General features: G+C 42.1%; 1 protein-coding gene across 1 annotated transcript; it reads right to left on the bottom strand.

The window, feature by feature from the left end:
* Positions 1 to 1,975: 1,975 nt before the first annotated feature.
* On the bottom strand, positions 1,976 to 2,491 carry LOC104676875 (40S ribosomal protein S19). Its single transcript, XM_010381758.2, has one exon. It carries the CDS (start codon positions 2,456 to 2,458, stop codon positions 2,021 to 2,023), a length of 438 nt encoding a protein of 145 aa, XP_010380060.1. The 5' UTR covers positions 2,459 to 2,491; the 3' UTR covers positions 1,976 to 2,020.
* Between the last annotated feature and the right edge of the window lie 10,613 nt (positions 2,492 to 13,104).

Raw genomic sequence — 13,104 nt, 5'->3', positions numbered from 1 at the left:
TGGTCAACTAGTATTATAATCATCAGGGTTGGCAACAAGAAAGAAGTTACTGTCACAGACCTCTACCCACAGGAGACCCAAGTGGCCACAGGATTAGAGATAAGATGCAGAATACACATTATGGGACAGAGCCATACTGATTTCTGTATTATGTTCCTCAACTTCAATTCAGAGATTTTCTGCCCACTTTGATTTTGTGAGGCAACCAAAATCGAAAGTATTTCTGTACTTAATATTTCCTTTTGCCGGGGCCCATGATTTAAAGATTTCTTATCTGATAGTAGTTCTTTAAAAAGCTTAGAATACCGGCCAGGCGTAGTGGCTCACACCTGTAATCTCAGCACTTTGGGAGGCCGAGGGGGAGGTATTACTTGAGCCCAGCAGTTTGAGGTCAGTCTGGCCAACATGGCAAAACTCCATGTCTATGAAAAATACAAAAATTAGCCAGGCGTGGTGGTGCTCGCCTGTAATCCCAGCTACTCAGGAAGCTGAGGCAGGATAATTGCTTGAACCTGGGAGGCGGAGATTGTAGTGAGCCAAAATCGCACCACTGCACTCCAGCCTGAGTGACAGCAAGACTCTGTTTCAAAAAAAAAAGGCCGGGCGCGGTGGCTCAAGCCTGTAATCCCAGCACTTTGGGAGGCCGAGACGGGCGGATCATGAGGTCAGGAGATCGAGACCATCCTGGCTAATACGGTGAAACCCCGTCTCTACTAAAAAATACAAAAAACTAGCCGGGCGACGAGGCGGGCGCCTGTAGTCCCAGCTACTCGGGAGGCTGAGACAGGAGAATGGCGTGAACCCGGGAGGCGGAGCTTGCAGTGAGCTGAGAGCCGGCCACTGCACTCCAGCCTGGGCGGCAGAGCAAGACTCCGTCTCAAAAAAAAAAAAAGAAAAAAAAAAAAAAAAAAAAAGGCTTAGAGTATCTTTTTAGACAGAACTTTAACATGTGCTTTACTTTTTTACCTTGTAAGAATAAGAAACTAGTAAGTAAAAAGAGGAGGCAAATCAAAAGGTTGGAAAAATCTTCTCAGGAATGAGGGAGATACTTTATTGAATTGAACAAAGAATGCGTTTAAACTAGGAGTCACATAACTAAATTGTTTTCAGTGGCTGGGCAGGTAAGCACATTGGAGCTGCTGCCAGTCTGTTCTAGCTGGCAATTGCTCTGTTTCCCAGTATTGTGCTCTGATTGCCAGCCCCTCAGCTGTTTTAAAAAGAAGCTGGAAATCTGGGTTTTTATATGGATAACTCGTTCACATACACACGTGTGCATGCGCATGTGTGTGTGTGTAAACTTAGGGCCAAACCATAACTGCAGGCTAAATTTGGCTCTCAGGGGGCCAAGTTGCGACCTCTCTTTTAAACAAAGTACATTATTTTGGCAAGAGAAAGTAGTTTACAAGGAAAACATGTTGAAATAGACCCTGGATTTATCTCAGTTGTAATCTTTCCTAATTTGATCTCAGATTTTAAGCAGAAAGTGAGAGTTAAAGAATTGACTAGAAAAGTGATCATTCTACTAAGGTAGTTGAAGTTTCCTGTTGCATACAGATGCATACTAAGCCTTCTTTGGAGTGTGGGGAGTCAGGATCATGAGGTAGTGCAACTGTATTAAACAGTGAAGTAGGATGTTTCTGTTGGAAGAAGACAGCAGACAGACTTGATAAGCAGTCCCTCTAACAATTGTGACAGAGGACTACTTTGGCATAGTGTTACTGTACAATACTAATCACCAAAAACATCAGGAAATGTTATCCTAACCCTGAAAATATTCACTAAAACTACAACATGAAAACGTATCTGGCCACAGCAAGCTGCATTCCCAAATAGTTCCACTTCTATTTTCATCTGGTATGTATACTATGTTTATTATAATAGATGAAATGTCTTAAGTAGCAGTGGGCTAGAGAAATGTATCTAACTCTAAGGAATGTGTAAGTGACAATAAGACACTTTTTATTTTTATTTTTTATTTTTTTTACGAATGAGGCAATTTATTAACCCAGCATGGTTTGTTCTAATGCTTCTTGTTGGCAGCTGCCACCTGTCCGGCGATTCTGTCCAGATCTCTCTGTCCCTGAGGTGTCAGTTTGCGGCCCCCATCTTGGTCCTTTTCCACCATTTTCAGCCCCTCCAGGGCTTGGAGGACCCGGCGAGCCACACTCTTGGAGCCTCGGCTGAAGTGGCTGGGCATGACGCCGTTTCTCTGACGTCCCCCATAGATCTTGGTCATGGAGCCAACCCCAGCGCCACCCCGGAGGTACAGGTGCCGCGCTGTGGAAGCAGCTCGTGTGTAGAACCAATTCTCATCGTAGGGAGCAAGCTCTTTGTGCTTGGCTAGCTTGACGGTGTCCACCCATTCGGGGACTTTCAGCTTCCCGGACTTTTTGAGGAAGGCTGCCAGAGCTCTGACGAACTCCTGCTGGTTCACGTCTTTTACAGTAACTCCAGGCATCGTGCGGCCTCCGCGCTGCCAGCCAGGGGAAAGGGCGACACTTTTTATTTTTACTTAAGAAAGATCTTATCTGGTTCAGTGGTAAAAATCTGTCCCATCCTGCCTAACATGGTGAAACCCTGTCTCTAGTAAAAATACAAAAAAATTAGCGTGGCATGGTGGAGGGCGCCTGTAGTCCCAGCTATCGGGAGGCTGAGGCAGGAGAATGGCGTGAACCTGGAAGGTGGAGTTTGCAGTGAGCCAAGATCACGCCACTGCACTCCAGCCTGGGTGACAGAGCGCGACTCCGTCTGAAAAAAAAAAAAAAAAAAAAAATCTGTCCCAAGGTGAACACCTTTTCACCTTTTTAATATTCTAGAAAATCTTTTGAGTTTTAGAAGCAGTTCGTCCAAGTAATTTGTTCAGAACCTGTCAAAATAGTAGTGCACTACTTTTAAAGTTTTTACAGAATTTTCCCTGTGAACACAAAGGTTATTACAGCAGAAAAGTTTTCTGTTGTATTGTTTTTAGCCTATAATTACTTAAAAATCATTAAAACTCTGTGCATATGAACATATGATTTTATATTTATAGGTAACATATGTTACAACTTGCCATCAGATTTATAGTGACTTCTTAATTATTACAATTATTTCATTTACTGCATATAGCAATCAATTAGAAAATTAATATAAAAGTTTAAACCAATTGGAGAAAACTTTAAGCAAAAGATAGACGTATAAGTTGTTTTTCTCAGTAATTACTAGACGATATAAGACTTTAGAAATTAAAGCTGGAAAATTTACTGTAAATATTAAACTTGTTTGTTTAAAATTAGTCTTGTGGTTTTTAAAAACTTTTATTTTGAAATATTTCAAATATACAAGAAAGTACAATATAATAAATACCCATGAACTCATCACATAGATCTTTCACTTATACTTTGCTATGTTTGCTTCATGTTTTAGCTAGACATCCTGACATTCCAACCCTAAATACATCAGGATGCATGTCAACAAATGACATTTTGTGCATTGTCCTGTGTAACCACAATGCTCGTATCTTGCCTAACAAATTTAGCAATAATTTTCTAATGTCAACTGCTACCCAATCTCATATTCACATTTCCGTTGCTCTTCTCAAAATGTCTTTTACAAGCTGGTTCATTGAAACTGGAAATCAATCAAGGTTTCTGCCCTGCATTTGTTTGTTAGTCTTTTAAGTCTCTTTCAATCTAAAAGAGTTCTCTTCCCATTTTTTTTTTCATGGCATTGGCATTTTACAAATGGGGACAGTTGTCTTGTAAAATGTAATCATGAATTTAAAAGCAAGTCTCTAGATTTCTAGTAATTCGCAGTAAGTGGCTCAGACCATCCTACCACTGGGAACAGATAGAAAAGTTGGACTAAAGTATATATATTAAAACAAAATTGGAAGTATCTGAATGCTATCAGGACAGTAAAGAAGTATGAGGTTCGGATCACCTGAGGTGAGGAGTTCAAGACCAGTCTGGTCAACATGGTGAAACCCTGTCTCTACTAAAAATACAAAAAAATTAGCCAGGCGTGGTGGCATGCGCCTGTAATCCCATCTAATTGGGAGGCTGAGGCAGGAGAATCGCTTGAACCTGGGAGGCAGAGGTTGCAGTGAGCCAAGAACGAGCCACTGCACTCCAACCTGAGCAACACAGTGAGACTCCATCTAAAAAAATGAAGAAGAAGAAGAAGAAGAAGAAGAAGAAGAAGAAGAAGAAGAAGAAGAAGAGGAGGAGGAGGAGGAGGAGGAGGAGGAGGAGGAGGAGGAGGAGGAGGAGGAGGAGGAGGAGGAAGAGAAGAAGAAAGAAGAAGAAGAAGAGAAGAAGAAGAATTATGAGGTCAAAATTTGGGAGAGAAATGAAGCCCAAAGAGATGTGCCTGGCACATGGGTCTGCTTTTCACCACGAGGTATTGGTTGTTTCTGAAGTTTAATATTTTCAAGGAATTAATACAAAAGAGTGAGGATTTTAGTAGAAAATGGAAGCTGTGAAAAAATAAATTTTAAATTCTAGAACTAAATACAAACAGTAAAATTAAGACATCAATGTGTGGATTTACTCATATATTGATGGAAAGAAAGTAAACTGGCCGGGCGCGGTGGCTCAAGCCTGTAATCCCAGCACTTTGGGAGGCCGAGACGGGCGGATCACGAGGTCAGGAGATCGAGACCATCCTGGCTAACACGGTGAAACCCCGTCTCTACTAAAAAAAATACAAAAAAACTAGCCGGGCGAGGTGGCGGGCGCCTGTAGTCCCAGCTACTCAGGAGGCTGAGGCTGAGGCAGGAGAATGGCGTAAACCCCGGAGGTGGAGCTTGCAGTGAGCTGAGATCCGGCCACTGCACTCCAGCCTGGGCGACAGAGCGAGACTCCGTCTCAAAAAAAAAAAAAAAAAGAAAAGAAAAGAAAGTAAACTGAAAGAGTCCAGAAGAAAATATGATGTAAGAGACAAAATTATGAAAAATACAAAAGAGAGTTGTTGAGCTATTTGTAGTAGTATGACATGGTCAAACATATGTGTAATTAGAATCCCAAAAAGAGAAGAGAGAATGGAACAAAAGCAATAGTTGAAAAAAAATTTCTGAGAACTTTTCAAAATGAAAGGTCATAGCCCAAAGACTCAAGAGGCACTAAAAACCCCAAGCAAGAAAAATATAAAACAACACTAATTCATAATAAAATTACTTAACACCTCTACTACAGTGTGACTCCATTGGTGATGTTCATTGACAAATTTTAAGCCCACTCCTCCCTGTTTCCCTCTGCCCTACATCTGGGCAAGGTGATAAGAAAGCCCAGGTGCTCCCTCCTTTGATAGTAGTTAGAAGTTCAAAACACTCAAGCCTCAGCCTGCATGTGGGAACGTTTATCCCAGCCCCACCCCTCAACTACCATAAAAATCCCAAGCCAGTCTTCTTTCTCTATTTTCTCAAGACGGTTTTCGACCGGCTTAGGATGCGTGCATGCCTGCTTTCCCCACTAAGACTCATTATGTATATAATAAACATTTTCATACCTTCTGGATGTGTATGTGACATCATCATAAGTAAATCTTGTGTTGGGGGGAAATCCATTTCACCTCTGTGAGGTGACCACAGCACCACCAAACATAAAAATATTTAAAGTTGTCAGGAAGAATGGCATATTGAAAGGAACACTATGAAGACATAACTGACTTCTCAATAGAAACTGTAAAAGCCAAAAGGTAATGTAATTATTTTTTAATGTAATGAAAGAAAACAGGGCCGGGCGCGGTGGCTCAAGCCTGTAATCCCAGCACTTTGGGAGGCCGAGACGGGCGGATCACGAGGTCAGGAGATCGAGACCATCCTGGCTAACACGGTGAAACCCCGTCTCTACTAAAAAATACAAAAAACTAGCCGGGCGAGGTGGCGAGCGCCTGTAGTCCCAGCTACTCGGAGGCTGAGGCAGGAGAATGGCATAAACCCGGGAGGTGGAGCTTGCAGTGAGCTGAGAACCGGCCACTGCACTCCAGCCCGGGCGACAGAGCGAGACTCCGTCTCAAAAAAAAAAAAAAGAAAGAAAACAGGTCAGGTGTGGTAGCTCATGCCTGTAATCCCAACACTTTGGGAGGCCAGAGCAGGAGGATCACTTGAGCCCAGAAGTTCGAGACCAGCCTGGGCAACATGGCAAAAGCCCATCTCTACAAAAAAAATACAAAAACTAGCCAGGTGTGGTGGTGTGCTTTTGTAGTCCCAGCTACTCGGGAGGCTGAGATGAGAGGATTGCTTGGGCCCGGGAGGTCAAGGCTGCAGTGAGCCAAGATCATGCCACTGTACTCCAGCCTGGGTGACAGAGTGAGACCCTGTCAAAAAAAAAAAAAAAAAAAAAAAAACCCTGCCGAATTAGAATTTCACATCCAGAGAAAATTTATTTCAGAAATGTAGGTAGCAGAAACATTTTAAAACAAAAGATGATATTTCAAAGGGATACCTGCACCCCCATGTTTATTGTAGCACTATTTACAATAGCAAAGATATGAAATCAACCTAAATGTTTATTAACAGATGAATAGATAAAATGTGGTGTATATATACGCAATGTAATATTATTCATCCACCAAAAAGGATGACATCCTGTTATTTGCAGCAACATGGATAGAACTGGAGGTCATTATATTAAGTGAAATAAGCTAGGCACAGAAAGACAAATTTCACATATTCTCACTCTTGTGTGGGAAACAAAAATGTTGATTTCATAGAGATAGAAAGTAGAATGATTGCTACCAGAGGCTGGGACAGGTGCATGGAATGAGGATGAAGAGAGGTTAGTTAATGGATACAAACATATAGACATAAGATGAACAAACATATAGATAGAAGGAACAAGTTTTAAAGTTCAATAGTAGAGTAGGGTGACTATATAATTAACAACAATGTATTGTATATTTCCGTATCGTTAGAAGAGAGGACTTGAAATGTTTCCAACACATAGAAATGATAAATACTTAAGGTGATAGATCCCTTAAATCTGACTTGATCATTACACGTTCTAAGCATGTAATAAAATACCACACGTATCTCATAAATATGCACAAATATGTATCAATAAAAATTTTAATTACAAAAGGTGATATTTGTCACTAGCAGTCTCACACTAAAGTAATATTAGATGTTTCAATACCTTTAAGACAGTATTCCTCAACCAGGGAGATTTTCCCTCTCCCCACACCAGCGGACATTTGACAATATCTGGAGACATATTTGGTTGTTACAACTTGGAGTGGGGAAGTGGTAAGGAGAATGCTACTGGCATGTAGTGAGTAGAGGCCAGCGACACTGTATCCTACAATGCACAGGATAACCCTGAAAACGACTTTTCCATTCCAAAGTGTTAATAATACTGAAGTTAAAAAAGCCTGCCCTCAAGAAAGGAAAGCTTAGATTCACACAAAAGCTTGTATTCGAATGTTTTATAGAAGCTCTATTCACAATCTCCAACACCAGGAAACAACACAAATATCCTTCAATAGTCATTGGAAAGCAAACTATATTAGGTCTGTATAATGGAATGCTACTCAGCCTTAAAAAGAAATAAATTGTTGATATCTGCGGCAACTTGACTAAATCTCAAAAGCACTATGCTGAGTGAAAGAAACTAATCTCAACAGTTTACCTACTGTATGATTTCATTTCTATGAGAGTCACGAAAACACAAAACTGTTAATAATGGATAACAGATCAGTGGTTTCAAGGGGTTAAGGGTGTGACTTCAAATGGGTATTATGAGGCAGTGTTTTGAAATGATGGAATGGTTTGTGTGCTAATTTTTGTGATAAAGCATGAAGCCATAAATGTGTAAAATTTATAAAACTGTGGAACTGTTTACACAAAAAGATCAGTGTTACTACATGTTAATTTTTTTTTAAGTACAATCAACATAGACTTTAAAACAACCCAATCCAGGAAAATAAATTATATGGCCCCAAAACAATGAGGTCAGATAATCTGGCTTCATCTAAAGATAAAATCTGGGTTATCTTAGAGTAGTGGTTCCTAGCCAAGGGTATATGTAAAACACAAGGAAGTTTTTCAAATATAACTACCTATGTCTTATCTAGTTCTGATTCACTAGGTCAAGGCTAGTCTTTTGGGATATATGTCTTTTAAAATAACTTCCTAGGTAATTCTGATACAACACTAAGAATTGAGAATAACTGATCTGAACTTAAAAATTACTGTACACCTTCAGAATGTTATTTCTCACAAATAAGCTTCTAGTAATAATTAGCAGAAATTTCCAGGTTATATTCTCTGAAAGTCACAGTTGTGTTAGTCTGGGGGTTTAACTGCTATAACAAAGACACTCCAAATATGAGTTGTTAAACGATAAATGTTTATTTCTTGTTCACATCATAGTACTCTAAGGGTGAGTAGTTGACTTTGCTCCACACATTCAGGGACCTTAGCATCTATCATCTCATGGCTTTAACATTTTCTTTGGGCCTTGGCATTTTCCAGGCCTGAAAGTGGCATGTATCACTCTGCCCACATTCCATTGGCGTTCAATGACATGTGCCCAACTTACTACAATGGAAACTGGAAAGTGTAGGCTAGTTGTGATCCCAGAAAAACAAGGAAACTACCACAATGGAATATACCTACTCTATGTGCCAGTGAAGAGTAAATCCATGTGCTTTCACAATTAACTGAGTGAAGGAACATGAAATATTTATTTTAATACTTTTTATAATTTAAAACTCATTTTTAGAAGACAATTCAAACAGCATAAAACAGTCAAGTTTTCTCCAAAGCGTAAATGTGTTTTGATTTTCCTCTAATTCAGTCTTAAGCAATCTCTCTGGGGAGTGGCTATAGATTCTAGCCCTGCCCTGACAGAACTCCAGGGGAAGGTTACAAACAGCGTTTCATGGGACACCACTTTTTTTTTTTTTTTTTTTTTTTTTTTTTACCTGAGAGCATTTCACTGGGTCAAGAAAGACACAAAAAGGATCATGGGTCGGGGTGGTGTTCACAGGGTTTGAAAATCTGATTGCCTCCAGCCCAGAGGATTTAGAGACCAGGCTCTTCAGGGGAAAAGCCAGGAGACTACATGTGGTCACAGTGTTCCCAGGCCAGGCGTGTGTGGAGCGGGACAGGTGCTGATCTAGGATGACAAGATGTCAGGGACCGATATGGTGGGACTGATCAGAAGGCAGGTGTATGTGTGCTGGGGGCTGGGGGGCAGGCTTAGATAGAGTCACATTGGCCTCAGGTGTCCCCAGGTCAGGTGGGTGTGAAGAGAAGGGGAGCCATCACTTGAGCACAGGTGACAAAGTCGTCCGGCTGGCTAGGGGTCGATGTGTATTTCTGGAGAGGTCAGACACACACTCACCAAGATGGTGGTAGTGAAACTGGTCACAGGGGTTTGACGGGGCCTGGTGTATGTGGGAGGGGATTCTGCTGAACCCAATGCCAAGGTCATCATCCCCAGGTTGGGGAAAAGGGACAACCCCCCCCCCCCCCACCAGACACCGTCACAGGGAGAGCGAGTGGGAGAATCCTCGGGTCAGAAGAGATGGGGAGGGGTTCTATGTGGTCAAGTGACCTCAGGTGTACCTAGGCCAGACGTGCGTGTGTACATGGATTGTCTGCTGCACTGGCATGACAAGCTCCCAGGCCGGGGGAGAGGGGCGCTGGACAGTCTCTGAGATGACGGGAGTGGAATCATCAGGTCAGAAAGGGCGTGTCTGTGTTTTTGGGGCGACCTGGATGTGGTCACGGTCGCGTGGAGTCGGGGGGGTCGCCGGCCCTGAGGATCACGGCGATGCGGGCGGTTCATAAGCTGGAGGCCTCGCCTGGGTCCGGGAACCGGGCTCCCAGTCCCCAAGGGTGCGAACCTCCCGGAGCTCGCCGGCCCCACGCCCCCCAGGTCACCATGACCCTCGCCGCGTGAGCCTACAGCGAGGGGTGGAGAGGAGGAGCGCGAGCGCCCCTGAAGTGGGGACGGGGCCTCGGGACACTTCTTCATCCTGGCAGACAGCCTCATTCCTAAGTGATCAACTCATGACCAGGTGTCCCTCTCACAAAAAAGTTGTTTATAGTCGCAGATGCCCTTGTGGCCCTTGTCTGACCTGTGTCCGGTGTATTCCTACCAAGAGAGCCACTCTCTAGGAGAACGCCGACCGGGAAGGAAGTTAGGTCCGGGTGTGTGCGTGGGGTAAGACGCAGAGACGCAGCTCCACAGAACGCATGAAATACCAGAGGCAGCGTCTTCCTTACAGATTCCTCTCAGGGCCAGCAGGAAGGAAAAAACCCTCTGGGCCATCCATGCTTAACCAGCAGGTGGGGAGCAAGAGAGAGTGAGGGGCCTGTGGGCCTAGGCCTTAATCCGGGTCCAAGCATTCCCAGGCCGCTTTCCCGTGGGGAGTTCTCCTCGGTGGGTTGAAAGCCGGCAGGCAGGAGTTCCATGGAGGCACACTGTGACTGAGAAGGGGTCACTGTGGCAGATCCGTGCAGCCCATGCAGAGTGTGGGGGGTCAATGGGGCCAGTCAAGTAGGTTGTATCTAGCTGTCCCGTAGGGAGGTGGTCACCAGCAGGTGACTGTATAAGGTAGATATCTGGATCGACCACATTGAAGAACAGGGAAGAGGTGGAGAACTGGAAACTGTGTCAAGGGTGACTAAGCCCTGCTTCTGATATGAGAAAGTCCAATATATTCAAAATGATGCTGAGACAACATAATATTATAAAAATTCACTACATGTGTAGTCCTAATAATACGAGAAAAATATGTAAAAGAGCTTAACTGAGTCCCAAATTCCCTTTTGCTTATATAAGCACACTTTAGCTTCATATGATGACACAACTTGGCAAGACTCTTTGACCCTTTCCCTTCTCATCCCCATTAAGTTTCCTCCATTTGACCTCTAATAATCCAGGATTTGGTCTTCCTATATATTCAAAGACTGGTGCCATAGCTATAACTCTCTTTTAAAAATATTTTGGGCTTTAGAAGCCTCCCTCCCCATTCTTGCTTATGATCACAAGGACCTGCCAACATCACCCCGATTGTTTCTCTTGTACCCGAGTGAATGATTTTGTTCTCCATGTTTTGTTCATCAGCTCTTTCTCTTCTCCAGAGTATTCGGTGAAGATCCAAACACATGTGTTTTCTCTTCACCTCCCATACTGACAATAGTGTGGACTCCAAAAAAATCCACGCAGTGCACATTCATTATTACAGTATGTACAAATATTATCCCTAACCGTAACATGTGTACTCTAAGTCTTATCACATACAGTAAATTGGATGTGGGCCATGGGATGAGTATCACAGAACTACTCCAAGAAAATGGCATACACATGGAATACCCTTTATCCCATTCTTCACGTTCCACTTTAGTGCTACAAAAAATGATTCTTTGGCTTTTAGGATAGTGGTGGCAGCAACATTTTTAGTGGGTATGTGTGGGAAGGGGTGGGTAGAGGAGGAAACAGAATAATGGAAATTGTCTACAATTTACTAAGGCATGAATTTATCACTACTTTCTTAGATGGGCCTAAACATCAAATAAATGGAATAATCAATGCATTCTGTTTGTTCCCTAAGGCTGTAACAGACTATGTTTGAATTTATTTGAAAGCAAGTTTTGTTTCCAAGATTAGATGACTTGCAAGGGATTTTATGCCTTCTTCTTGAAAACCCGAATAGAGCATCATAATTGGGTGATATTTTCGTCATTTTTCACAATCATTAGTAAAGGGATAACTCAGGCCACAAATATGTCCAAGTCAGTGATTTCAGGAGTCAGAAGAGAAAATACTCCAAAAGACTGCACCCCAGTCTTCAGCATGGGGTCAGTGTCAGAACTATAAGATTATGCCTTCTTAGTGAGAGGATTTCATATTTATAAAACCAGCAAAGTCTACTTTCATCAAGGATTGAAATATAAGACACAGGGCTCAGACAGTGTGTGGGTGAAGCAATACAGAAAGGAGTAAGAAGGTACATGTGTAAACGGATAAAACTGATGTCAACTAGACAGTGGGTGTATAATTTATATGCCTATATGTTACTTATTCTCTAAAGTTCATCCATGATGTAAACTTTGCATTCTTGAGACCTAGCAGAGCACTTTCCTCAGGGTTGGTATCCAATACCAAGGGAAATAACCATAAAAGAGAAATGTGATGGGTTGGAAGAAATTAGACATTAAGTAAACCATAGGACACATTAAAAAGAGAACTTGAAGGGAATGAAATGGCCAAGGTTGAAAGAAATGGAAATCCAAACAACACAGAGAAACATGGACCTCCCTCTGAACTATCTGGATTTGAGCACAGCTGAAAAAGCTGAAGAAAGTTGTTTTTTTAAAGCAAACATAGTACACTTTGCTTAAAGCAACTGCCTGCCGTGACCAAGTATCTGAAAATAATATGAATTATGTTATCAATAATAATTCCAGAGTAAAAATATAACCTTCCATAAACAACTGCAGGAAACATTATTCTTGTATTTGTGTAAGACTCAATGGAGTTGGCAAATAGTTTTTGGTTTTTTTTCTTTTTTTTTGAGACAGAGTTTCACTCTTGTTGCCCAGACTAGAGTGCAATGGCACGATCTGGATCTTGGCTCACTGCAACCTTCACCTCCCAGGTTTAAGTGATTCTCCTGCCTCATCCTCCCTAGTAGCTGGAATTACAGGCACCCGCCACCACACTCAGCAAATTTTTTTGTATTTTTAGTAGAGACAGGGTTTCACCATGTTGGCCAGGCTGGTCTTGAACTCCTGACCTCAGGTTATCCACTGGCCTCGGCCTCCCAAAGTGCTGGGATTACAGGGGTGAGCCACCGTGCCTGGCTTATATTTCAACACTTGATTGTTAATCACAAAAAACCTTTTAGAAAGAAACATAATAACATTTGAAAATAATTATTTTCTCTGCCTTTTATGAATAATCTCTGTTTCAGAGATCAACAGTATGTTATTAAGTAATTTACTCTTTACAGCTGCCAAAAAATAAAATAGGGCTCAAATAAATTGACCAAACTGACAGTTTAAACAGCTTGGTTACAATTTTCATCACAAGAATGCCCTCTCTCACCACTCGTATTCAACATAGTATCGGAAGTTCTGGCCAGGACAATGAGGCAAGGAAAGAAAGGATA

Source organism: Rhinopithecus roxellana, chromosome 7 (genome assembly GCF_007565055.1).
Source record: "Rhinopithecus roxellana isolate Shanxi Qingling chromosome 7, ASM756505v1, whole genome shotgun sequence".
Classification (NCBI taxonomy): domain Eukaryota; kingdom Metazoa; phylum Chordata; class Mammalia; order Primates; family Cercopithecidae; genus Rhinopithecus; species Rhinopithecus roxellana.
This window is presented reverse-complemented; position numbering and strand designations above follow the sequence as displayed.